The sequence below is a fragment of the Neolamprologus multifasciatus genome, chromosome 7, assembly GCF_963576455.1.
Source record: "Neolamprologus multifasciatus chromosome 7, fNeoMul1.2, whole genome shotgun sequence".
Taxonomy (NCBI): Eukaryota; Metazoa; Chordata; class Actinopteri; order Cichliformes; family Cichlidae; genus Neolamprologus; species Neolamprologus multifasciatus.
In genome coordinates, this window is record NC_140445.1 from 49,891,777 (window position 1) to 49,919,695 (window position 27,919).

The following is a 27,919-nucleotide window of genomic DNA, read 5'->3' on the forward strand; positions in this document are numbered from 1 at the left end:
AACAAAAGAGAAATATTGACTGTCATTAAGAAGAGAAAGCAGAGACCAAAACCTTTTTGTACCAGGCTGCAAATATGTTTGTTTCTGCTGTAAAGTTAGGTGATTTATGATGAGATTCTTTTTTAGGAAGCCTCAAGTGGCAATAGGAGGAAATGCAGTATTCAACACTCTTGTGTTTGTACTTTCAAATATTGTGTTTGACATCATATAACTAAGAAAACATAAGAAAGATATGAGGGAAAGTGTGAGTTGTTCATCCAGAAATAGTAAGGTATAACTTTTGCACAACTGGTGAAAATCCAAGTTCACGAAAACGCATCTTTCCCTGGAAATATAATGTGTACCTTGTATCATGTGCTTCACACAGTTACAATATGTGTATGTATGTATATATACACACACACACATATATATATATATATACTGTATAGAGTATGCTCACATAATTGTGTGATGCAGTGGGTGGTATCGCTTTGAAAACAAGAAACAAAAAACAAACAAGGTTGAAAGATTTTTTTTGTCAAATTCCATGTGAGAGAGCTCTGCTTGTATGTGCATGTCATGCAGTGCTCCGTGTCCTGTGGCAAGGGAAAGCGGGCTCGTTATGTCAGCTGCCGAGATGTCCACGGAGGAGTGGCAGACGAATCCTACTGCGCCCACCTGCCCCGCCCCGCTGAGTTTGCCACCTGCTTCAGCCCCTGTGGGCAATGGCACGCCGGAGAATGGTCACCTGTAAGTAAAACATCCAGCTGTGTCAAATAGAAACAGATGTTTCCAACAATTTTCAAATCGTGTTGAAACACAATGAGCTGTAAACAGCACTGTTCGTGACGTCACTAAACCAGCATTTGCGTGGCGTCAGTGATGAGCTGTAGTTTTTGCATGAATTTGCTTGAGTGAAAAACAAATTCCTTATACTATTTGAACTCAAGTGAGATTTCTTTGATTTACAGTTTATGGTGGGACCAACCAAACATGATGACTGATTTCTCAGTCATCATGTTTTTCCTCTTTGCTCTCTATGCACCACAGCTGGTCGAGGCGGACGCCTGCCTTCCCTGTGCATAGTTTTGTGGGAGGACTTTTCTTGTTAAAAGGGAGTTTCCCATTGCCTCCCCCCTAATTGCATTACATTTTAATGTCACATAATGTTGATTTCTACTCTTGTTGTATTCATGTTTTTAGTCTCATGGGGGCTTCCCATCAAAAGAACTCACCACGAAATACTGCAAATCTGTTCATGGGAACATCAGTGAAAACAACACTGCTCAAATGTAATTCAGAAAATGGAAAACATCCAACAAAAATGTCATGAGAGAGATAAATTAAAAAAAGAAATCTTGAAATTGATCAAAAGCAAAATTTAAAAAAAGGGTAAGCAGTCATTCACTATCCAGATATTAGGAGTATATAGAAAATGTTTGGTTACTAGTGTAACCACGGTTCTCTGCTAAGCAATATTCCACAGTGCTCGTGGAAGTGCAGGCATCCCAGAGATTCCTTTGTGTGGTTGATACCCAGGTGATGCCTGAGGGGATGGGTCAACCCACAAGCAGCTGGGCAAGGGCAAGACGCCACCAATGGTTACCTGACAATATTCAGTGGTAGCAGTAATCACTCATGCTCAGCTAGCAATAGCTAAACAAACATAAAACTCAAGCTACTTGATGTGTTACAGTTATGCAACAACCACTACTAGAAGAATATATTCTCTTGATGTAAATATATACATCAAATATAACTTCGTAGTTAATCCTTAAACTAGAAATACCCACATTAATGGTCTAACCTTGATGGTTGCATCAGCATAAGGTGGATCATTTTGGCTCAGGACCGCTGAGGAGTTCTTGTGATCTTTGTAGGGAAGAAAGCAGGAATGCTTGGTTTGGGGCTAGGGGCTATTATAAAGGGGGTTCTAGGAACATGTGTGATTGGTGATTGGTCTGTCTTGGTCAGATTAGTAGTGGTGGTGGTAGTGGAGCTTCCGCAATTGGTCACACAAGACGCTTCTCATAGTGCAACACGTAGCGAGGTTTGAAAGATGACATTGATTCTTACTTAAGGTATCCAAAAGCCCACATTTTTATGAAAACATCATATGGTTCTCAGAGCTTTGCAGAACATGCTGTAGATTTTCTTTTTTCCAAGCATCTTTTTCTCATTAAAAATCACAGCTCTTCTATTTCACCTTTGTTTAAAACTCTTTGGCTCTCTTCCCACAGTGTTCAGTGACTTGTGGTGTAGGAAGAGCCACCAGACAAGTGGTTTGCTCCAACTACCCCCAGCCAGTGGACCAGTCTTTCTGTGATCCGGATGAGAGGCCCGTGACAGAACAGGAGTGTACTGCTGCACCCTGTCCTTCTGTTTACCACCGCCAACGCATTAATGACCAGCCCTACGAATATCCTCAGGATCCAGGACGTCACCCAGGGCACAGCAGCTGGAATGTGCCTTCAGCAGACAACCAATGGAGGACTGGACCTTGGGGCGCAGTATGTTCAGCATGAGATAGTTGAAGAAATAGCAGGGTTCAAATATATTTTGTCAAGGTTCATTTTAATGCATTTGGAGGGTTATTAATGTCTTTTTTTTTTTTACATACAGCAAAAGTAAGCTTTCATATTAATGTAGAACCAGCAGTGCATATACAAGCCATGCCTATATAACATGTTGTTGAGAGACCTTTGTGTGTGTGTGTGTGTGTGTGTGTGTGTGTGTGTGTGTGTGTGTGTGTGTGTGTGTGTGTGTGTGTGTGTAAACACATTCTTGCGAACACATCTAGGAGTGAGGTAACAGATGTTTTCATTTCCCAGGGCAGAAGGCCATACATGGTAAAGGACTTTATGGACAGCTTAAAAGGAATACTGAAGGCTGCAGTGTATACATAGCAAATGTCATATTTCATGTCAGTGTCAGTGACTGGTATTTAGCAATACCAAAAAAACAATATGGTATCAAAAGTGTTGTTTTTGATGGTCCTATTAACAGATTCAAAAGGTAGTGCCTTGATTCCTTGGCTGAAATTAGTTCAGCATGAACAAATCCAAATAGTTTGAGGCAGTTGAGGCTCTTAATATACTTGGCTTTGAATCGCCTTGGCCCAAATTCAGATAGAATGCCATGTTTCATTTCTTCTTTTAATCCTTTTAACCTTGTTTGGTAGTTTTACGTCTGCATAGTGTTTGCATGTGTGGAGGAAGGTCAGTGTAGGTGTGGTTGTCCCTGTTGGTAGTAGTGTTATTGTTAATGTTATATAAAAAGAGCTTTTTACATGCATTTGGCATGAAGTTGTTTCCAACCAGTTATCAGTGTGAAACCAAGTGCAGTGTTACATATGGGTCACTTTTACTCAGATAGTGGCATTATGTATGTACTCTTACACTTCATAAATATTGGGTGCGGTGGAGACTGAAAGTTCGGAGTTTCTTCTTTAGACTCATGTAAACATGATACTGCTGCAAATAGATTCTATAAAGAGACTTTACATTTGTTTTATGTTAGATGTCAATTCAAGAGCTTGGTAGTCCAATCATTTTGAATTAATCATAATCATTGTCTGAATATAATTGCATATTTTGTGTGCTCTCCAGTGTTCCAGCACCTGTGCAGGAGGCTTCCAGAGGCGGGTGGTTGTTTGTCAGGATGCTGATGGGCGCAGCAACAACTACTGTGATGAGAGGGTTAAACCTGCTGAGTCCAAGAACTGTGATTCTGGGCCCTGTCCTCTGTGGAACTACGGTGTTTGGGGAGAGGTGAGACCATATTTATAGTTAGAAGTGCAGTTCGCTCATCTCTTTTGTTTTCCATCGACCATTTATGCGATCCCCATTTGTGTTTGTGTATTTTTTATCACACAAACAGGGAATTGGTCTAAAAATCTGGTAGTCATGTCTCCGTAAGTCAAAGCAAACTGATCTGGAATCTGAAAAACAGAACATTTTGTTTGCTGTTCCTCTCAGTGTACCCAAACTTGTGGTGGAGGAAGGAGAACTCGCCTGGTGGTATGTCAAAGGCCCAATGGACAGAGGCTCAATGACTACAACTGTGACATCCTAGACAAGCCACCTGATATGGAGCAGTGCAACTTGCAGTCCTGCCCAGGCTCTGCCTCTTGGCACCGTGACCCATGGAAGCCGGTATGATAGTACTAACTAATTTACCTTCAGTGCTTATTCTTCCTCAAGAGAGGTGTGTGCTGCATTTACTTCAGATCTGCGTTCTCAGTGTGTTTTCAGCCTGAAACTATCAAAGGTTCTGAAGCAAGAGCTGGGTTATCTCGCACCACTGTTGCCTACCCAGCTCGAGCCCACCCAGATGGGCCCTGCAGTGGCATGGGGCTGATTACAACTTAAAAAAAAAGAAAAGAGGAAAAACATACCCAAAACAATGCTGCTCCACTTAGGGAATCATTCAAAACACATGGATCCCATTTATGAGCCAAGGCTCCAAATTAAAACATATAAATCAGGACAGTGCTGTCTAACAATGCCATATATTTCTAACTCCAGAAAATATTTATTTTATACATGAGGCGTGAAGTAAATGATTTATGTTGTTATTGCTGTCTTCACCCTGTGCCCAAAGTACACAAGTGTATATTTGTGTATAAGAGTTAATATTATGACTTTTATTGAACAGCAACAACAACGACTATCAGTGCATTTTGTATATGTATTTTTGTACAGTATGATGATATTTTGCAAGTAGCTGGTTATATTTAATATTTCGCTGGTGCTCTTGGTCAAACCTCTCTTGTCTCTCAATGAATAATGACATTTTGTACAGAGGAAAATATTTTCCATCATTTGTTTTGACTTACATTTTAATGCATCTCTGTTGGTTTAAACTGAAAATATATGCAGTAACTTTAAGGGAAAAAAGAGAATTTCATAAAAAGACGTAAAAAGTCGTTTTGAAATTGTATTTAAAACCTAAAATTAAAATGCAAAGTTATTCAACAAGAGGCATTATAGTAAAGGTTGTTTAATATATGATGTAATGAACGTCACACGGGAGAATTCTATACTTTCCAACAGCTTTCAAAGACGTGTCCCAGTTCTCACTGTGTATACTTCATCTTCCAGTTAGAAGGGGATATGTCATCATAATAAGGTGCTAATAACTTAATTTTAAATATTGATGACTTATCGGTATTGTGAAGATTGAATTTTTATCATATTTCCAGGCTTAGAAATAACGTATTTATTCTGTTTCTGGTTGATAGCATCAGCTCAGCTTAGTCAGTGTGCAGTAAATCAAAACCACTGAGAAGCTCATTATTATTGTTGATCAAAGAAAGCACGCAGATACCTCCTTTGTGTAAAATTACAGTCGATTGTTGTTGTTTCTCTTTCATCCTTTGGCCAGTTTTATTTCTGAAGGATTTCGTTCAAATGAATCATATTTATTTGTTTACAGTGTATTATTAATTGTTGCAGCTTTAATATTTTGTTGCAGTTTAGACTTGTGTAATGCTTCACTTGAATTATTTGACATTTTTCACACGTCCGCCAAATAATTCTGCATTTGGAGGGTTATTAATGTCTTTTTTTTTTTACGTACAAAAAAAGTAAGCAAAGTATGCAAACACCAAATTCTGCTTTGGTCTTTGCATTCACTCTGCTACACTGAGAGGCAACATGTTCAAAGAGCCACATCATTTCCAAATTCGGCTGTCAGGTGAAAAGTATGTTATATATTAGTATGAAGACTAAATATTATTTCAGAAATATGTTTGCTGCTCTTATTGTTCTAATCTTTAAAGAGCAACTAAACACCCGAACCTTGAAGCCATTTTTTCTTTAACATTTCATCTTTCGTTAGTAATGTTGAAGTGAAGGCGTGTTTGTGTCATTACAGGTGCAACTAGGCACACATTCAACCTTAATATGGATGAAAGACTTGAAATGTTTAACTCAGTAAAAGACAGCTCTTCAGTCAAGTATTAGTAACGTAAACTGTGAACACTTTGTAACTTATCCAGGTAAACACAGTGCATTTGCCATATACAGTCTGAGTATGTGTTGGACTTACACACCGTGCAGGGATCGAATCTATATTTGCAGAGTCAGGCTTCCACTAATGCTTAATTACCAGTTATACACTGTGACATGTGTAAATCCTCCGAGTTACATTTGGATTAAGCCAACAAAAAATTATCATGACAAATATTTCAGGTGAAGTGTTGCAGCTTGGTCTCTGTTTATGTTGGTATCCTTCCCAGTGGAGGAGGATCGCAGTCTGCCTCTTTTTGTGTTTTGTTTGGGGTTTTTTTGCTTCTCTTCCTGCGTATTTGTGTGACGGCTTTCCACTACAACCGAGACTCCTCACCCATGGCAGTTTCCCTCCCAGTCGTTTTATTAAACTCTGTGGTGCAAAGTTGCACAAACCCAAAGGGCCAACTCTGCTTTATTTTGCATATTTTGGTGCGTTGTTGTTCTTGTTGCTATTTATTTCATTCACATGCGAAATATATAAATATGTTAAATTAGCTGTTTCCAACTGTAAAGAACATTAAAGAAACATAACTGTGAAATTTGTGTTGTTTCTCACTGTAATGTTTTATTGACAAACAAACAACAACAACAAAAATAACACTGGACTTTAGTGAATGTCATAAAGCCAAAATGTTGCACAAGGAACAGCAAGACAGAAAAAAAAAACACGTTGCTTTGCAAGGGGTAAGGTAAATAGCAACTGACTTTAAAAAGAGTTTGTTTTCATGTGCACTGACTTTTTATATACAGTACATTTATATGCTCTACATACTGTGTACATGCAATACACATACAGTTTATGTACAAAGTTAACATACAGCACCCCACAGAAAAGATGTGATCTGTGGGCCATTAGGGGTATTTTGGTATTTGACCCTCAATTTGACTTTACTGTTTTGTTTTTCAGTAATCCTTTAAATAATTTAATCTTCGGGGGGAAAACTTAAACTTTGCTTCTATAGTATCTATAGTGTTTCGCATACCTTGGCACATTACAGTGTAATAACACTCCAGGCCCTTTCCCTTTTATGTGTTTTAACATTTTCTTCTCTAATCTCTTTGGAGAAAAACATGCAGAGTCCAAATTAAACCTTAGCACTGGGTGGCACATCTGTTTACCATTGTATTAATAGTGCTCTCTGTAATGCATTTGGCTGGAGACAGTGTAATGTTATCTTTTTTCTTTTTTAAACCCCAACAATAATTGGTATTAATTTTTTCTGGCAAGTCTTGTTTAGTTTTTGGAGAAAGGAGTAGAAATTCTGAAAAAAAACCCAAACACTGTTTGCAAAATGCAGGCAATTATAATCTCTGAAGTATTGTCAAACTCTATATTTAAATTAGTATTTCAACAAAGGCTACAAATAACCTACAATATGCCAGAATTACTTCTTTCTTTAAAAGTAAATGATTATTTTAACTATTGACCTACAAAGCACCAAAGTACACAACACAATAATCACTGAGTCTTTTCTATTCAAAATTACAATTATCTATTCGTCTTCTGTAATGCATAAACTGTTATATAATTTAGGAATTCACAATGATTTGAGAGACTCAAAACGTACTTATTGTTCATACAAACAAACCTTTTTTGTTCAGGTGAAATAGGAGATGCTTAGAGGCCAGATAGAGATCAAGCAGCATGGTGGGGAGGTGGGGGGCAGGCAGTTGTTTTAATTAACATTTCCAATATTGCTCATGGCTTTGGATTTATCTTACCTTATGTAAAAGCATCTTACCTTTGTAGTATATACCAAATCTTTTTTTTTTTTTAATAATTTTAAACCATCAGTTTTATACATATCAGTTTGGAGCAGTAGTGTATATGTTAGTTGTTATATGTTACATCATAAATCAAATATATTCAAATGTATCCCGCCTTTTTTTTCTGTCAAAACATTTCATAAGAGACTGTATTATTAAAATCCTTGTAATCTTGCGGAGACACCCTTAAATAACATCCATTTTAATCAAGCCAACTCAATATATTTAAACCAGACAACAATCCTGGAAATAAACCTGAGTACATACTACCATCTTGGAAATATTCATAAATGAGCTCTGCCTCTCTTGCTCTCTGCCTCTCGATTTATAAAATGTTTACACCCTTAAACTGACTTTTCAAAACTCACCTTTTCAGATTGGGACTTAATCTCAGACACTAATCTTGCTTGTTGTGCCCTTGATTTCATTTTTGTTTTCATTTTTGGCACCTTCTACATATTAAAAAACATATCTTGATCAATTAAACTGTTTACTTGCTTCTTCACTGACTGACTGACTGACTTAGGTGTCTTTCCATCAATCTGTTGTAAGTAACCAGAAAGGTCTGACTGATCAGTTACTGTCAAAGTCATATTCATTTTCCCAATACACGCCATCAGAGAGTATTTTAAAAAGAGAAAAAGACACAAAACAATTACCACATTTATTGCACAGGTTCCAGATTATAGGCACACAGTTAAACATAAACTTTTAGGAACGTAAATATCATTAGCTAATGGTAATTACCTTAAAAGCAATCTTGATGTCAGCTGGGTGTAAGGACCAGTGGTGTTGCACCACTTATGTGATTTATGCCTGTTTGTTGTTAACAAAAACATACCACTTCCCGTCGAGTGTGGGTTTCCCATGGAGGGGGGATCACAGTAAAGCGTCTGCACGCTAATCATGCTGCTTCAAATGAAATCCACATGTAGAGCATTGACATACTTGACTCCAGTTTGAGGGCAACAGGGGGGAAACATCAAACCTGTCACTTTGGAGGCAGTTGTTTGTGACATCATCAGCCTTGTGATTCCTTATGCTGCCCGTGTGCTAGTTGAGTTTAGGTTATTAGAGCAGCGGCTTCCTGGTGCTTCTCACCAGAACAATCATTGCTGTGTGTGCTAAATTGGTATCTGAGAAAAGACTTTAACATAAAGGATCAATCACTGGGGCTTACACATTTTGGCAAACCGCTAAGATTTAGGTGGCACTGATGCTGTGAGATGATATCAGAAGATATCTTTGCAGGTTGCTGCACAAGTATCGTCATGATCTAGTTTAGTTTAATGAGTAGTTAGGAGAAGTCTATTAATGCCGTTCCTGCTCATGATGAAGCACAGTGAGTGTGTGAAAGCTACTGAAAGAAAATAAAGTGCCCTTTTAGTGAGCGTAGCTGTTGTGGGTGATCCAGCTTGGGAGCTGATGCAATGAGATGAACAGAGAGGAGACAGGGATTGAAGGTCTCTGGAAGCATTTAATTTGGTCTTCTCCGGGCTGGCTGAATGGCAGAGAACATGATCGTGTTTTCACACAGGTACAAAACATCTGCTTTTTCTCATTCCTTTAAGTGAAGCACTGTGAAGTGTTTTTAAACCCACAGGAGTTACTTCATAGACTCCACTTACATGAAAAGTCCTCTCACATGAGGCTACCACCACAGACTTAATGGGGCCTGTTCATGTTTGGGCATGTCGATGCTATCAAGCGATGAAGTGAAATGGAGCTGTTTCCCCTCTTGTGGGTGCGATAATGATTGATACTGTGTTCTAGCTCAGTTTCAGTAACAGAGCGAATAGCACTTTGTTTCAACTTTTAGCTAAAATAAAAACCTAAATATGTTTTTGATCAGACTCTACTGTAAGTATCACCACCTGGTAGTTCTGTTTCTTTTATAAAGGATGTTAATTCCACCTCACCACATGACCCCTGCATGATGCATTTGGATTGACTGAGGAACTCTGAGACCTGACTATTATCTGTTCTCCGTTATTGTTGTTATTTATTTTCTGTCTTGATTCCTATTGTATTTTTCCTCTGGTGGAAAAAATTTCCTTTGCTGAGAATTGATACCATCCTTGGACTTGGCTAAAATGAGGTACAGTGTTGGAGAGCTACAAAACAAAAAGAAAATGATGGTGAAAGAGAGAAAAACAATTTATAAGGTAAACAAGGCAATCTCCACATAAAGGCTAAAAACATAACTGAATACCACTTTGAAAATGTGTATTAAGTGTAAGATTCCTTTGCATCAGTTCCTTGTACATTTCTTTTTCCTAGAAAAAAATTGAAAGGTTCAGATCTTTCTCTTCTCTGAGCTTTTCCATACGTTGCTGTTTGTAAAAAGAAAAGCAGCTGCGTAACATTTAGCAGGAAGAGGAAGTTTGACTTGGCTGCCCCGTGTCACAGGTCACTACTTTATGACTTGTAACTGATCTACTGTTTGTGTTTTTCCAAGTTGTGCCATCAAGAATTTGCTTTATTCTTATGTTTATATGACTACTCTTCATTTTTGGCTGTGTTCATTATAGCGCTCATTGCAGGATGTTTAACAAGCTCATTGAGAAATGTCTTGGTGGAATCTTTAGAGTTGGAAAAATTGACTGGATAGTCCATTTTTTTCCTTATGTCACTTGCTTGAAGACGTTTCATCTCTCATCCGAGAAGCTTCTTCAGTTCTGAAGAACTTCTTCAGAACTGAAGAAGCTTCTCGGATGAGAGGTGAAACGTCTTCAAGCAACTTAAAGAAGTCCAGACGCTTTTCTTTGCAAGCTCCTTTGACTACAATGACCTGGATGACTGAGAACCTTCACAGACTTATGTCACTTGTTATATTCTATCTGAGCGGTGTTGACTTGAAAAGCAAACTGTGTTGGAGACTGTTGTACATGCCGCTCAACCTGCTGTTTATTTAACACTTTATGGCAAGTTCATACTTACACGTTTAGGTCAGAATGTGCTTGGTTTTAGCCATTTGGAAGTTCAATGTGGATCTTGCGTCAAAACGTCTGTGAAAAACTGGATAGACAGAAATTATTTTCACATTATAAAGTCAACTGCATCCATGAATGAATAATATGGCAAAATCAACTTCCATCATTTCAAATTCATCACTTGTTAGGTCAATATATTAAACTGCATCCTCATTTTCATATACTGTATGTGCATTGTCATTGTTCTTGTTTCAAACCATCTTATAAACTTGGTTGGAGTTGGATATTCAGTATAAATCAAGGAAACTAGGATGAAGAAGTCTGATTGGGTGTTTTAGCCTGTTGGATAGAAAAGATCTATGACTCTTGACATTCTTTTGCCCCATGACGCCACTCTTACCAGCTGTTCCCATGTTGATAACATGTGTTGTTTTGGCTTCTGTCTCTGAAACCTCCTGCAAAACAAGACCATGAACAGAAAAGCCTGAATGTTCTGTGACACCACATCTTCCTCTTCTTCTTATCTGAACTTGATGTGCTCCGCTGCATGCCAAGAACATAGTTACTCAAGACATGTCGCTATGTCAACTATGTCAGCGTTTGGTTAGTTCCCACCTATTAGAAAGATCCTACCAGATTAAGACTCTGCTGGGTTAGCATGGTTAATCAGGACAAGTCAACTTTGCTCAACTAAGTGATACTTTATCACTCAGCCTTGACAACATGTGCTTGAGAGAGTATGATTCCACACTCTGTTCTTTCTCCAGGTCAGCACTGAGCTCCTTTGAAGACTGTATGCGACTACAGTTTGCCATATGCTTGGTATTACCATCCCCTTGCATTGCGAGCATGCTGCAATGTGATTGGAATGCAACCATGGTCCTCACATTTTAAGATGTGTACTCAGTTAGAACCACTTACTGTAGTCAATATACAACACCATAATTGTCCCTGTTCCTCTATTAGGATTTATATCTACAATTTTAAACGCGAAAGATATACTTTTTTGTCCTATGATCCAGTTTGGTTTAATTAAAAAAAAAGCTACCATGATGATATATTACACTAAGAAAAAAGCTGAAATTCTGGGATAAACCAGCATGCAGATGGATTTAGAAGGAGGTACATAATATTTTTCAGTTCCAACATAAAACAAACCGGAATTCTGCTTTTATCGCCAAACAAAACCTCTTCATCTCATAATTATAGTTCAAGCGGCAGTAAATGTTTGCTGCTTAAGGCTATGATGACAAACTAGTCTGTCTGAGCGAGGTGGTTACTTGGTTTTGTGGAATTTTTCTTTCCTCTCTGCAAGGTACTGCAAGGTCATATCCATTTATTAGCAGTGTGACACATTTTTAAACTACAGTCAAGGTTCCCTGTGGCGTTTTAACAATTTCCATGTGTTCTGTTGGCTTACCTGTTTAGATTAAAGCAGTGGGTTGGGTCATCTCGAGGTTTCTGCCTGCCAGTCCTAGACAAAGGCATTGATGCACAAAAAGGTATCTGATATCAGTTTGATTATCCAGTTGGAGCATCCATATGAGATCATAGTGTTCACTTAATCAAAATCAGAGATCTGTATTTTGTAGTTTTGTAGCATGCAAAAAAGGAGAAAAATGGCATGAATTAGCTGGGTTTGGTTTAGCACTCAATTATGCGATTTGTGGTAGAACTGTGAATCTTGATCAACTCAAAAAGGCTGCTTTAGAGCCACTAAGCAAAATAATGAAAAGCTGCCTCTTTGTTACATGTGGCTGTAAATATTAATTATGTCTTCCTCTGGAGACGTTTTGTTCTGCATGGGGAAAAAAAGAAAACTTGTTTAACAAAATCTGTTTTATTTGGCTGATTTCCAGCTGCCAAATCTAAAGCTGTTGAGTCGTTCCATTTTAGAGTAATCCACATCGTGCCTAAATGAACCTCACTGGATTACAGTGGGCTTAGCCCGCCAAATCATCTGAAATTAATTGCTGGGACAACGTGGGAGGGCAAATCTATCTCAAGAGGGTTTAATTTCCCTCCCGTGTGACCTGTTGATTTATATGTTTTTCCCAAGGAACTGTGAACCTGTATTCAAAACACTGCTACACCTTAGCGCACCTGAATAGTACTAGAAGTCCAACACAACTAATAAAACATACAGTACATACATAAGTTCATATGAAGCTATTTTTCATTAGTAAAATGCACTAAAAACTAACATAAGTATGTGTGTTGATCAATTTTCCACCAAGGAAATAAAAAAACAGACATATTTTAAGTTTGACACTGTACAAATGCAGGACATAAAAGACAAGCAGCAGGCTGAATGATGGGGAAAATGGTCTTACCTGAGTGGGTGCTGGTGAGTGAAGCAACCCAGCTGTAGATCGCTGAATCAGAGGTCCCTGAGTCCTTGCCCTCCTCTTGCTCTCAGAGGTGAAACTGTCTTCTGGTCCCACGCGCTGTGCCAGCTCTCTGTGCTCTGTGTTATCGGCCGTGATTAAGTAATGGCTGACAGATGAGGCTGGCAGGGTTGCGGGAGGAGCGCGATGCCATATAATGTCTTTTCTCCCACTGTTAAAACGCAGATACAGTTCAGCTGGGGGAGCGTAGCTCGTATGGCTGTGATTTCCTTTTTTTCCCTACCCCTTTTTTTTGCCTTTCTCTTTCTTCCTGCTTCTTTTACAAGAATGAGGAGGGGCCAGCCCCACTCCTCATCCCCCCCCCCCCCTCCAACTTGTTTGCCTCTCTCTGCTCTTGTCTGAGGTAAAGGAGAGTTCTGTTTTGCTTTTTGAGTGAGCGTGCAGCAGGTATGTGAATCTGCCGTGCTTGGGGACTAGTCACTCAGGCTCCGGCCCTCGGCTTTGATGTCGTATGTCAGCTGAGCGGGCCCTGTGTTTAAAATGCCTTGATAATTACAATGTGTATGATGCGTGTGTGTGCAGTGTCAACCGTTACCCGCACCATACTTACCAAGAAAAGGCAGGATGAGGTGGCTTTGTTGAAAGGCTTTGAATGGAGCATATGATTATTAGATTGTTTAAACAGGAAACCATTCCTCTACCTCCCAGAATGTGAAGAAAAACACAAACTCCACATCTGCAAAGCCCATAGGTCACCACCTCTGAGTTATGCAATAATCTGAGATCATAATTAGAGGACAGTAGAATATAATGCTCAGGCAAAATCTCATCTGGTGTATTCGATTCTAGCATCTCATTTATTCAGAGTGGCTTTGTATACAGGCACTCACTCAGCAAGCAGAAATAGGCACCCTAATTGCTGTCTGTAACATCTCAGGCAAAGGCCATTACAGATCTTTTTATTGGTGTGTCTGGTTTTTATTCTTCATGCCTTTTTTTGTCTCCTCTTGCCTCATTGTCTAGATTTCCTGAAGTGTATCTAAGTTCCTTATTGGTGCCAGATGAATGTCTTGCGTGTGCATCTACGGTGTGCTTTGCATTGCATCCCTTGTCCCTCCTTCCCGTGCCTCTGCTGCTCTAAAAGCAATCCCTGTGTTTACAGGTTCAATTGTTTCACTGTATTCCATCAGCATTGCTGTTTAACATAAAGGTTTTTCGTCGCCATTTTGGGTTGTTTATATAAATTTGTTTTGGAGTGTGTGTTCAGTCGGCCTTTAGGTGTTGAGTCAAAGGGGTGTTCTTCTTTTGAGGCCTCAAGTTCTGCATTAAATGTGATTGTTTATGCGTATTGATCTGAGGCCATGTTCACATTTTGATGGGTTAATTCATCCACGATACAAGAGAGCCTATGAATGAGATTTCTGGTTAACAGAATGTGGTTGCCTTAAAAAAATCAATCTCTTCTGGTTTTCAGTGTGGTAACTTGTGCTTAACAACTTTATTTTCAGTTGACTTACTTTTCGAAGAACTTCTGTACAGAAATGTTTACATGGTGTAATCATAAGCATGAGCTCTAATCGAGCTATGAGTTGGACTTTACTGTGTTTCACTAAACTTTGTGTTGTTCTCTATCCAACACCCATCCCCCTTCCCTGCAATTTCCTCCCCAGTGTTCAGTAAGCTGTGGCAGAGGGACCAAACAGCGGGATGTAGTCTGTGTATATCAGAACCAAACCAAAATAGAAGAGAAGCACTGCAGTCATCTGCCCCGGCCTCGGACACAGAAGGCCTGTCGGGCTCGAGTATGCCCCAGTTGGAAAGCTAACAGATGGAGGGAGGTATGTTTGTTCTTCTTGCTATCTTCTGGGGATTAGATAATAACCAAAAGTCTCAGAGAGGCCATGCTGTGAGTAACTGCAGCTGAGGCACAAACACAAACTCTTTCTAGAGATTGCAGATGTAGGACATGTACACACAGAGCACCTGTCCAATCACTGCTCAGTTTGCTCTTTTTGAAGATTTATGTGTCATTCCCAAAAGTGTAAACTAAACTCTAAAGGCCAAGACGGTTTATGTACAGTACTGTGCGAAATTCTAACAATCTTCAGAGTCAATAATTGTGTGATGACCACCTTTATTCCTCAACACAGCCTGAACTCTCTTAGGCAGCTTTCTTGTAATTTGTTTAAGAAGTCTTCAGGAATAGTTCTCAGGCTTCTTTAATCCAAAAAAGAGCTTTGAATGTCAGAGCTCTTTTTTGGATGTTGGCTGGATTTGGTTCCATTTTCTGTCAAGATTATCCCACACTGCTTGAATAATGTTGAGGTCCAGAATCTGGGGAGGCCAATCTATAACCGATAGCGTTCCAAATGTGCTTGTACTGCGCTGGCAATGTGATTGGGATCATTGTGATACTGAGAAATGAAGCCAGTGCAGTACTACTGGATGCTTTGCACATGGCGTTGTTTTTGTTTATGCCTGATATGTCATCTTTTGCCCTCCACTTGTCAACTTTCCTCAATTTTCTTTAAAACACATTGCACAGCATACCAAGATATGTCAAAGTTTGAGTTAATAGCTCTAAAGATGCAATTTCAAATTGGTTCTTAGTTTAAGTTAGGTGCCATTTTATTCTGGATCTGTTCATAGGTCAGTGTTAAATGGTTCAATAAACAAAAAAGAAATACTCTATAAATGGTCAAGTACAAGGACTGGACTAAAGTGCAAAAAGCGGTTAATGTCAATAGAAAAACTTTGAAAGAAATTCAGAGAGCCTGAAGAACTCTTGCTCAAGACCACTTTAAAAATGACAAGAAAGTCTGGCTTCTTGGAAGCAAAATGTAAAGAAATGAGGACTGACACGAGACTTTTGTGCACTACTATAGCACACTTAGTGTAACATTTGTGTTTGTGGTTTCAAATAATCAGGGAACATTTTAAAATCCTATCTTAGAGTACAGTTCTTCTATGAAAGCTTTTTGTCAGACCACACACTGACCATGTGAATGTGAATCTGTCAAAATGAAAAGTGATAAATGTGGCGGCTGATGCGGCCAAGTTTGTGGTGCATGCACATGCAAACAGGGTGGGAACGGGGTAAATATCTGAATTACAGGAGGTTTCTGTACTAATTGGTGACTTGGACACTGAATACTTTCATAGCAGTTCATGAAAAGCCTCTCATGCCTGCCGGAAAGTATAAAATGTAAATGTAAAATCCCCAAAGGTCCTGCAAGGCTTACATTTGCTCCCCCTTCACAAGACTCCTGCCACTCCCCACTCTTTGAGCCTTTCCTCCTCCCCTCTCACTTTTTCTCTCGCTGGTGTCTGGAAGCAATCATCTTCCTCCACATACCACCAGCAACCATGAAATCCTCAACTAGAGCATAAAGACATGTTTTATATCTTAATGTCCGTGCATGTGACAACTTTGAAACCTCAGCACCCAGTGCCTGAGTTATTCCGAAGCTACCCAGCACTCTCAGTCACCTCTGACTGCGAATGTAATAGACAATATATTAGGGGAGCTGGGGGGAGGAGGGGGTGCTTCCCATTGGGAATTGGTTTGGTTTTCAAGGACAAAATTCTCTCCACTTGCTATTCGAAATACCATGTTACACATGTTTATTGTAAAGTGAAGTTGAAAGGACAATTCAGTATCTTATTTATTTGGTTATCTTATTTTGAGTTTGGATTTTAGTTGCATGTTTCTCACAAATTATTGAATTATTTTGTTTTATTAAAATGAAGGTGAATGATTTTGTTTATATGTTAAAATCTATGTTTGCTTTAAAAAATTATAAAGAACAAGTTTTGTTTAATTCCACTATACGAAGCTTGAAAGTACAGGAAATAATGCCTTTTTAAATGAAATGAGCTGACCCTTTAAACTGCTTACTAAACACTGTGATTAAAGAGTGCAGACTTTTTAAAGCTGGGTTCTGCTGTATCACTTAACAGCAACTAGAATCACTTGAACAGCAGGTTCTATTTTCATGCTTGATGCAAGTTTTTTTTGTTGTTGTTTTTGCTTTTTGAAGGCATATTTTGATCTGAAGGTCAGATTTCCTGCAGTGCTTTTTGTTCTTTCTCCAAACTCAAAGAGTTGAACCTTCACATCCAAGGATAAACTCTGCAACGATAACAGAAGTTGCAGCAAAGAAAAGAACGCCATGAATTGATCTGGAATTTTCAGGGATTTGATACTTTCTGGATCGTACGCTGATTTTTATGAATGTGTAATGTGTGGCGGGCAAGCTGAGAAATCAGCGTGGTCAGCTGAAATCTTACAGAGCGCTACCTTAGTATGCAGGCATGCTTCTCAAAGAACATCAAAGAGATGTCTGAGATAGATCTTTGTGTGATCCCAGATATACAGCTCACAGAATAGGAACAAACCCATTTCTGGATTCATGAAGTGCATTGAACCGGAGCATCAAAGCAGCATATCTTAACTCGGCAGACCAAACAAACGTTATAAAAATATCGCCTATGAAACTTAGGAGAGGAAAACCAACAGGAGATGGATTTTGCTGTCTCACTTAAATTACTCTGTTAACACATATTTTCTTAGCATATTTGTTAGAATGGTAGTATGCAATACATGAGCATCTCAGAAAATAAGGGCAAATTTAATAAACCATTATCTTGTAACTGCCCCTTGTAGTGGCTGCTGCTGAGCAGACATTATATAGTCTTAGTTTAACCCTGGAGAACCCATGGGGTCAAATTTGACCCCATGGTTTCCCTAGAAAACCAATGCGGTCGGCTCTGACCCCATGGGTTCTCCAGGGTTAAATTGGTGAGTCTGTGATTTAGAGATTTATGAAGCATCATAAGCACATGGTCCTAAAATGCGACTCAGCTGTCAGTTCTTACTACTGACCCCCGCTACTCCTAAATAGTGACTTGTTCTAAACCGTACTCATAAACAATTTTAAGTCTAAATTCCAGGGCAACATACCTCCAATGACAAAGTCAAGGTTAATAACAAAATGTGTTGTACAGCATTTTTCTCATGTCAAGGAAATTGGATTTAATGTGTAAAATCAGTGTGTCTGTGTAGGTCCTCAGTCATCCAGGTCATGGTAGTCTTAAGAGTTTGAAAAACCAAGAAAAGGAGCACACACATGTAAAGAAATCTCTTAGAACATATGGTTGACCCAACTGGACTTTCATCAAATCAGAGGAATCTTTGAAATCTTTACCCTCCACTCACATCTTGCCTCAGATGACCTCGCGTGATAGGGTGGGGCAAGGTCACACAGTGGATTCACCCGTAACCCCCTGTGATGGTAATGACCCCTTTTATCAGACTTTGGCTCATCTGATGATACACAGGATCAATAGTGGGTCAGCGACCCTCAGCACCACCTCCGAAGTGGTCAGCTCCCACTAGAGGTTAAATGCTTGGAACTCTCCCCCATTTGTTTTAAGAACCAAAGAAGCCTCTTGGATGAGAGGCGAAACATCTTTACAGACTTAAAGAAGTTCAGTCGCCTTCTTTTTTAAGCTTTTAAGACTGTCATCAGCTTAGTGCCCCTTTAAGGTCAGCTCTACAACAGAAATGAGTTTAAAAAGTAAATGGTAAAATGGCCTGCATTTGTATAGCGCTTTTCTAGTCCTTAAGGACCCCAAAGCACTTTACACTACATTCAGTCATTCACACACACACTCACACACTGGCGATGGCAAGCTACATTGTAGCCACAGCTGCCCTGGGGCGCACTGACAGAGATGAGGCTGCCGGACACAGGCGCCACCGGGTCCTCTGACCACCACCAGTAGGCAAACATGGGGTTAGTATCTTGCCCAAGGATATTTGGCATGCAGGAGGCAGCCTGGGATCAAACCACCGACCTTCTGATTAGTGGCTGACCTGCTCTGCCACCTGAGCTACAGCCACCCCTAGCCTTTGGCTGCAACAAAAAGCCTTTGTATTTATAGCCTTATTGCTGCTAGAGAAAAATAAGCTTCCTTTAGAGTCATTTCCCACTTCTTGCCATGTTTTCGAAATGAGATGTGTGTTTTGTGTGTGTTTTACTAGTGTTCGGTCACCTGTGGGGTCGGAGTTCAGAAACGCGATGTCTACTGCAGGCTAAAAGGTACGGGACGAGTCCTCGAGGACCTGTGTGACGCTCGCGCGCGTCCTCCTACTGCGCGGCCGTGCCAAACTGCAGAGTGCACACACTACACTTGGGTCGCTGATGAATGGAAAGAAGTAAGTAACTTGTTTATTCTCTTTCCTCCTATCTGTGACGTCGTATTTCCTTTGCTCACTCTCCAAGTGTGAAACAGATGTTCAGATGTTTAAGCATCTTATTAAAGCTTTTATTGGCTGCAATCTCCACTTTGTCGCTAACTCTCTCTCTCTGCACCATTAGATGGGCGTCCTGCATACACCCTTTATCTGTCGTGAGGGCTTTAGTGTTAACCATCGCAACTAAATATGATACAAATCAATGATATCCAAACTTCAGAGTACTGATGGCCATCGCCCCTTCTGTGCTACTGAACGGCACTGCTCTGTGTCACGCTAGCAGACTGTTTTCTTACTGGCTCATCTTTCTTTAATGCGATGTGCTTTGTCCTCAAAGCGAGGCTTTAAAAAAAGGGACATCCTGTAGGGACATAGCACTGCTTGAATCTTTGCAGTGTTTAGATCTCTGTCTGTGCTGCCGCAAAAACTTTGAACCTTCTTTCTCTCACAGTTTGCCCTTGAAATCCTCTCCGTTCTTATGAAATATAAAGAAAGTGAAAAGAAAAACACACGAATTTTCGAATCCTGATCCATTTTATGACTTTTAAGCCATTACTGAAGGGAAATCTGTTTTAACTTTTATCTTTAACACTAACATTGTCAAGAGCACATGTTTGGCATTGTGTTACTGTTCCAGTTGTTACACAACACTTACTTTCCTCCCTTTGTGTAAAGGTTTAATAGGGATGTGCATTTATTATGCTAAAGGGATGTCCAGGAGTCTTAGAGTTGATTTAGTTGCTGAAACCACAATCCATCTCACATCCCTGTGTGTGATTTTTTTTTTTTATCAGTGTAATGCAACATGCGGAGAAGGCGTGAGAAGCAGGAAAGTGGTGTGCATGGATCCAGGAATGACACCTGCTCAGGGTGATTACTGTGATCCATTAGCCCGACCTCCATTGCTCCAGCCCTGCAAAGAAGCTCCTTGTCACTACATGTGGATAACAGGAGACTGGTCAATGGTAAGAACAAGAGAAATCTAAGGAATAATTTTCAGTATTGGGTTCAAATAATTCATAATTTTTCTAAAATGGAAAGAAATAATTTAGTGCTTAAGACTGAAGGAACTTTGTTTCATCTTTTTCTTTTTTCAAACAACTGTCTGAACCCAAAAGGTGTTAACTTAAAAATGAGATAAAAGGGAGAAACTGTGTCTATTTAGAGCTGTCTTCTTGTTTCTCACATACAAATATTCTAATAGTCATAGGGAGATCTGCTGTGTATGTACTAAAACAGCTGACAAGATGCTGATGCAAATTGTTCATTAAATAAAACACGAAAACGTTTGACATCTTCTGCTAATTTAATTTTCGTCGTAATCAACTAATTGCTTCAAAACATCTGCATTTCAGTAGAATCAGCCTCATTAAAATGGAGAAGGCTTTAAAATGAGCAAGGTCATCAATTCTCATCAGCAGTACCAATGAGGCCCCGTTCTACTGCACAAAAGCTTCTTCTAAAGCCAAAGCTTTTAACCCACTGTGTGTATTTTTCGTGTGGCTTAGTGCTCTGCCAGCTGCGGTGTTGGCTACCAGCAGCGTATTGTCTCCTGCTCCCTGATGCCCACCTCTCCCGCTCAGGGTGTGTACACTCAGTCCTCCTTTGCCAGCACGAATTGTCCTGAGCCTCGCCCTCCTGGCACCCGGCCGTGCCTCCTCACAGAATGCCCTCACATGTCCTACTGGAAAGTTGGCCCGTGGAGCAAGGTGAGTCAGAAAAGGCTTGTTAGAGAGCAAGAAATCCTCCTCAGCTAATCACAGTTTTAACAATACATTTTGATGACTTGTGGATTTTAATAAATCTCATTTGTGGATTTGGACTGGAGCCTTTTTCACTTTTAGAGGGAATGAGTTTGTATATGTGTGTGTTTTTACCAGTGCTCGCAGACCTGTGGAGCAGGAGTGATGGAGCGCAGAGTGGAGTGCGTGACCTCAAAAGGCCAAACGTCCAAACTCTGTCGTCTGTCAGAGAGACCTGAGTCTCAGGCTGCGTGTCAGGAAAGAGAATGTGGGTGGTAAAATGGAATGTAATGGTCACTGTCGGTGCTTTATGTGGAAACAACCATCTCTGATTCTAAAAACTCTGTGTTTTGCTTTGTTTTTACACAATAAACTACTTAAAGCCTCTTGGAGTGATCACTTAGTGGAGCAATAAACAGACAGTCAGCAGTTTTCTGCAAATTGTGCAGTCTGTCAGAATGCCTCAAGGGCTTCAGCTGAGCCAGGCATTATTGTGGATTTGGAAAGTGCTGTAAAACAGCAAGCCAAAGTTCGCGGGGTTAATCATTCCTGCCTTAGATTCTGCCAAGTCAGGCACTGATGAAATTGAAAGGATATACTGGACAGTTAGTTCTCTGGTCAAGTATTAATTTTGACTAGCTAATCAGCTCAATATGAGCTCTGCAACACAAACAAGACAATTACAACACCTCAAGCTTGGGAAGAATAGATCCAAGTCACAATCCGCTTTAGGGAGAAGTGCTTAGCTTTTTTAGCTTTCAAAATTTTTATGCTATTTGCTGACAAAAGATTTCTGTACTAACTTTTAAAATGAGATGGCTAAATACTCCAGCTTTTAAAAGCTGTCGACAGCTCCCACTGTTGCACTGAAAGCTCTTCTTCCTCACTCCCTCTCCCAGGCCAGTTGTTCAGTACGTGCCGAGAGGTCCAGATGAGGCAGGGCGTGAGGATAGATGGCGAATACTATCTCAAAGTCAAATCCCGGATCCTACAGGTTTGTATGTTCTGCCAGAATTACTCCGGCACACGTCATGATTCAAGCAGCAGCAGCAGCAGCAAAGTCGTGGGATCTCATCCTTTACCTCAACATGTTTGCTCTTAGATTTACTGTGCTGAGATGCAGACTGATTTCCCCAAGGAGTATGTGACATTGCGCAGCGGTCAGACCGATAACTTCTCCGAGGTGTATGGCCACAGGTGCGTATGATGTGGAGATGACTCGCTGTATGGTTATGCAATGTGTGAAATCTGGTTATTGTGCTGTTTGCACTCAGTTCCCATATTTCTTTAAACGCACAGGTTGCTGAACCCATTTCAATGCCCGTATAACGGCAGCCGAAAACAGGACTGTGAGTGTAGGAACGACTACTCAGCAGCGGGATACACACTCTTCCACAAAGTTCGTCTGGACCTAAACTCCCTGAGGATAACGAGTGAGTAATTACTTCATGATTGCCTTACGCCGTGCACTGTATCGAGACCACACATGGGTGTTTTTTTAACCCTCACGCGCCTCGCTCCAAAGTGCTAATGCCCCATCCAGAACCCAGTCCAAAGGAAAGTAAGCCTTACCCCACGCTCTCTCCTCCCAAATCAAAATAATGAGATTTGTGTGTTCGTGTTCCTGGAGAGGACTTGAAACCGTGCCCGTCAGCACTCATCCATCCTTTTGCATCAGAAATAAAACATGTCCTCACGCTTGCATGCAAGCAATCATACAATTACAATGTGCACACATGCACATCTTCAGGCCATATTCCTCTGCTCATTATTCCACTCGGCTCCACCTGCCCTATTTTCCAAGTATGCTTTTGATTACATAAAACAATGTAGATTACTATGCTGGTTTTTTTGTTTTTCTTTTGTCTTTGCATGTGTGTGGGTGTGTGTTAGTGCGTGTTTTATTATATTCTCAGGGCCCAAAAGCTGAGACACAATTATACTTGTGGCTTCAGGCAGATTTGTTGGAACCAAATTGCAGGACTGTGCAAGTTTGAGAGGCTTTTTGATCGCTAAACCTTAGTTACTAGGTTAAGTTTAGAATTAGGTTATGGTGAGAATAAAGGTAATGGGTAGGATTAGATGTTCCGCTTTTAATTAGCTTTATGAATATCTAAGGAAAGGCGTTATGGCCATAAAAATAGGTAAACACAAGATGTGTCTGCATAAGTTTGCATGCTTGAGAAGCTGGATTAGTACCTACCCTATCATCCTCCCGTCTCCTTCATCTCGTCTGGGTCCTTACAGCACATGTTCCCACACCCAGTCTGCGCAGCACTCATTTAGTTTTCAGGTGGCTTAAAGAGAGCCGAGGAGAAATAATGAGTTAAAGATGAGGGGCAGAATATGAAGAGGTGCTAATGTGGTGTGCCTTTTGCAATATTGTAAACGTTACTTGCATGCAGTCAAACAGTATTTGAATTTCAGTAAACAATTAGAAAATGTAACATAAAGATTTCTTATAGGTAAATATGTTTTAAAAAGTAGGGTTTTGCTAATTTTGCTTTAGATTTAAGCAAATTCACTATAGGAGAAAAGATGTTTAAACTTCCAGAAAGTAAAATCTTAGTTGTTGATACTCTACAGCCATGTGGTTATCTTCCTTTGCACAGATGTTTTCAGTCAATTTTTTTCTGCTTGTGGTCGCTGTGACTCTAAATCAGTGTCTTTGGTATCTGTTTACCAGTCACAGACCTCCGGTTTTCCCAGACACCTCTTGGTCAGCCAGTGCCCTTTGCTACAGCGGGGGATTGTTATAGTGCAGCCAAATGTCCACAGGTTTGTGAAAAAAAAAGAAAGACAGTTTTGCTTTTTTGGTTGTGTGTTTTATATTCTTTTACCTTACCTGTTAGAGAACTTCTATGAAATAAATCTGTCTCTTTTGTGTTTTCAGGGCCAGTTCAGCATCAATCTAATTGGCACTGGCTTCAAAGTGGCTCAGGCCACCAAGTGGACATCTCAGGGCAACTATGTTTCAGTCAAAGTCCACAGATCGGAGGTAAAAACAAAACGTTCCAAGTGAACTCCAATAATGCTTGCCTTTAGTGTGGGTCATGCTGAGCAGATTTCAAGTAATGGATCACTGTTTTCATTTTGCTGGGGTGGACTGAGCCTCATGCTGGATCACTCCAGTTGTGGTGTGAGACTGTAGTGCTGAAATGTCATCAATGTGATTCACTGAGCAGGAATCCCTTCATGACATTTATGAAGATTTCATTCTCTGCCCTTTGCCCACTTTTTCCTCTCTCATTTGTCTCTGTCTGTAGGATGGGACAAGAATCTACGGCCGCTGTGGTGGTTTCTGTGGGAAGTGCATTCCCCAGGCTCACAACGGCCTACTTCTTCAAGTCCACTGAGAGCTGTGCAGAGACCAAACCACCTAAATCTGTCTGGAATAAGATACTGGCAATAAGCGAGATTTGATCCTGCAGTCATCTGTGAGTGTCAGAGGGGGACCATTTAACAATTATTATCCCACAGTAATATCCTCAATTCCCAAACGGCAGCTAGAACAGACAGGACGCTATATATAGTGCAGTGCTACAGGGCCACCATCAGGTACTTCACCCAAACTACTAACACTTAAGAGGAGTCAGCAGTTGTGCGGACGTTGTCATGCACTCATGTGCTTTGGAGACTAAATTATTTTGCATGACGCAAATTGATTTTTTTGCATCATAACACGGGATACAGGACTGAAAACACTGGGAAAACAAATACAAAGACAGGAGGAAAAGAAATATCCTTCCAGCTGAAAAGGAACTTTTTCCAAACTTAGAAAGACACAAAACACTTGGGCTCTGATCCAACTGATATGGTGGTCAGCAAGATAGTATAAAAGGAGACATGCTGTCCTTGCAATCCTACTGTGGTTAAAAAAAAAGGTCTATACGCAGACTATGGAAGAGTATATAAGGGATAGTTGTGTTATTTTTCTACATTGTGACAGATTAAGAAAAAATGGCTACAGGAACTAGCTGCTTTGGTATATATATGAGGGCATTACAAATCTTGTTCTCAGCAACAGATGAGCAGGAATGATTCCCATATGGAAAAGAAATGGAACAAAAGTAGTTCAGGTTCCTGTTTAAACTTATGTCTCATCCTGGGATTTACTCAGGAGGTGACCCCTTTTCCCATTTGCGTTTTCACTTGCAACACAATAATGAGAATAACGTATGAATCAAATAACCATTATTTTTTAACCTGAAAAATGTGAAAGGGGCCACTTGCATGAGTAATGACATAGTTTGAGACGTACAAACATTTACGGTCGGTGGAATGAGGAATTCTTATGCTTTTTTTGTTTTTGTGGCTCAAGACTCTGAAACGTATCAGCATGCAACTAAGTACTGATGTCCTTCCAGACCTGTCTCATGTCAGAGGTCAAACGTTAGGAGAACATCAGGAGCCTTTAGAATAACTACAGATAACGTTTTGTTTTAGTTGTCGTGTACTTTGTGAGTCTGTCTGCTGTCATCTGTTGTCAGGTATTTTTAACAAAACTACTGAAACCCACATAGACAGTCCACCGACTGACGACTGTCAGAGTAAACACTAGTGCTGTGAGGAAATAGCTGAACTATTTCCATATTTCCTGGTGTTGAAGTACAATTTTTTTCTGTTTTGTGCGTGTGCGTGCATGTGTGTTTCATAGTTAGATTGTTATTGGTGTTTCTCTTTGTCACACGAGTTCTCATCTGTTACACCTTGACACAGTATCAGGTGTGTGTATGCGTGCGCGTCTCACCTCACACCCTCCGTTGGGCCTACTGTAGGTGCCTGCAAAACCCTACCTCTCATAGACATCCATACTCAGTTGAGATATGTGTTGTAATATATTTATGTTTGAACATATTTATTCTGCATTGACTTGTAGATATGTTCTGTATGACGGTACAATGACTACTACCAACAGAGAAGCCATTGTCTGATATGTTTTGTCCGTTGTCTGCTAAAATAGGTATTAGCCTACTATTTGTAGCATATAACCACTAATCTGAATGAGGATCTTTTAAAAGGTGCTTTTGAACTGGAATTACCTCTAATCTTGAGAAGGAAAATACTGGCTTTGGGAATAACACTCGATAGGGCAGAGATTCAACTCTTTCTAGTGGACTCCCTAGGATCTCCTTATAGCCTGTTGTGGTCCTTTTATGAACAGAGCTAATGTTTTAGATGCAAGATTGCCCGATAAAACAGACCAGCGACTGTGTGAAGGACTCTTCCATTGATCAATACTTACTGTAACGCATCATATCCAGCTTTTACCATGACCGCAATTACAACTATCAACCAACTGAACACGCGGATTCGCTAATGTTAAGCTTTAACCAAAGTTAGGCAGTAGATGCAGACTGTTTTTTTCCCCCTCTCAGACAATGCCGCTTCTTTTGATTTAAAGAATGGCTGAAAATAATAAAAGTCAGTGAGCAGCTAGAAAACCTTTGGCTGTCATTCATTTTATGATGGTCAATTGTGCTATGAGGTCTGTATCAGAAATTTAAAGAATACTTGATGCACTGTGTGCTGTCAGTTTTGTAGAAATGTAATCCTGTTTTTGTTTTTTGTAATAACCATTAAGATTTGTAACTTATGATATATGTGTATTTGTAATATTCATACTTGAATTGCAAACTGTGTGCTAAAATATTGAATGGGCATTGGTACTGAGTAGAGAAACGGTGTGCTTGTTTGCCATGCTTTATCCAAAGATGTTTAAAAGAATCCTATGTACCTACAGTATGTATGCAGCCTGTATAAAAGAAACAAATGATTTTGGTGCTATACTAATTGTACTATTACTTGTATGTCTTGCTACTACACTAATGTTAAAGAATAAGTAAGAATAAAACTTGCTTTCCAACAGACTCGTTGATGAACAAAGTGATGGTGTGGTTCTTTATATTTGCAATTTTCAGTTTTGATACTTTGCTATTTCCCTGCTGTTTTTAGAAAGTTGGATACCATAAAAAAAAATATATATATATATATATATGTATATATATATATATATATATATATATATATATATATATATATATCTACTGTAACACTATTACTAGTTAAAACTAAAATACTAAATACTAGTTTTGTATTTTGTTTATCTATTTCTTTGGGACTTTTTATCCATGAATTTCTAATCATGCAAGTTGCAAAACAATTTTTAACCAAACTAAGTTGACAAAATAATTTCAATTGGTTTTCATTTTTGCAAAGTCTACTTTTTATGTTTATTTTAGTGAACTAAAACAATATGCAACATAATTTATATAAATAATCCTTCAAACAGATCAAGTCATTGCCCTGTTTTCTAATGTAATCATGTGCACATAGATTTAAACACAAAATCTAAGGTCAAACTCCATATACATTCTGTATGCAGCAACGTAAATATATTAAATGAAATATTACATGGCTGTATGAAGTCACTTAAAGCATGGGTCCTTCTTATCACTACAGCAGTTTCTGTCTGCCACAGAGTCAGCTGGATTCTAAAGAAGGGCAGCAGGTCAGCTCTGGCTGGGTGCTTTGCTCACCACATTGTGGCTCCATGTGGATTCACTTAGTGATGCAGACTGCTTTTCCACAACATGACTTTCAAGAGTTCAGTTCCACTTAAGAGACATATAAACAGAGCAAATACCTTTTAAAACCAGTCCTCACTAATATATATATTTATTCTTGAGATCTAGAAACACCTAAAGCTGTCAACTACAGAGCGAATCATCAAAGCTGTGTCAAAATCTAGGAATGAGGTAAGTTTCATGTTAACCCCAGAAAGAAGTGGAAAAGTTCCTTTTCAGGGAATTATGTCACCAAATTCCCTTGGTAATAAAGGTGCAGGTACTTCAGGAAAAAGTGGAGTGCTTAT

The 27,919-nt window shown here is 39.6% G+C and overlaps 1 protein-coding gene and 1 long non-coding RNA gene across 4 annotated transcripts in view; one reads left to right on the forward strand and one right to left on the reverse strand.

Annotated features, from left to right (window-relative positions):
- The window catches only part of LOC146515234 (A disintegrin and metalloproteinase with thrombospondin motifs 20), a 79,858-nt gene extending 52,908 nt beyond the window's left edge, over nt 1-26,950 (forward strand). Inside the window, exons 25-39 of the mRNA XM_085166780.1 lie at nt 568-732; nt 2,223-2,492; nt 3,591-3,752; nt 3,960-4,136; nt 14,715-14,882; nt 19,091-19,264; nt 20,098-20,268; nt 20,812-21,012; nt 21,184-21,313; nt 21,945-22,039; nt 22,148-22,242; nt 22,345-22,478; nt 23,732-23,823; nt 23,939-24,043; nt 24,312-26,950. Coding sequence (XP_085022906.1) covers nt 568-732; nt 2,223-2,492; nt 3,591-3,752; nt 3,960-4,136; nt 14,715-14,882; nt 19,091-19,264; nt 20,098-20,268; nt 20,812-21,012; nt 21,184-21,313; nt 21,945-22,039; nt 22,148-22,242; nt 22,345-22,478; nt 23,732-23,823; nt 23,939-24,043; nt 24,312-24,401 — 2,229 coding nt within the window. The 3' untranslated portion in view covers nt 24,402-26,950. The remainder of the gene's footprint in view (nt 1-567; nt 733-2,222; nt 2,493-3,590; nt 3,753-3,959; nt 4,137-14,714; nt 14,883-19,090; nt 19,265-20,097; nt 20,269-20,811; nt 21,013-21,183; nt 21,314-21,944; nt 22,040-22,147; nt 22,243-22,344; nt 22,479-23,731; nt 23,824-23,938; nt 24,044-24,311) is intronic.
- Nucleotides 8,095-13,694, reverse strand: LOC146515235 (uncharacterized). Of its 3 annotated transcripts, none has more exons than XR_014875137.1 (5): nt 13,030-13,694; nt 12,117-12,170; nt 11,097-11,151; nt 10,704-10,781; nt 8,095-10,039 (listed from the first exon to the last, which is right to left on the reverse strand). It is a non-coding gene; the product is annotated as an uncharacterized LOC146515235 (long non-coding RNA). The 3 variants fall into 3 exon arrangements; XR_014875136.1 differs by having other exon boundaries at nt 8,095-9,877; nt 13,030-13,589; XR_014875135.1 differs by having other exon boundaries at nt 8,095-8,131; nt 8,213-10,781; nt 13,030-13,531.
- Nucleotides 26,951-27,919: the final 969 nt, after the last annotated feature.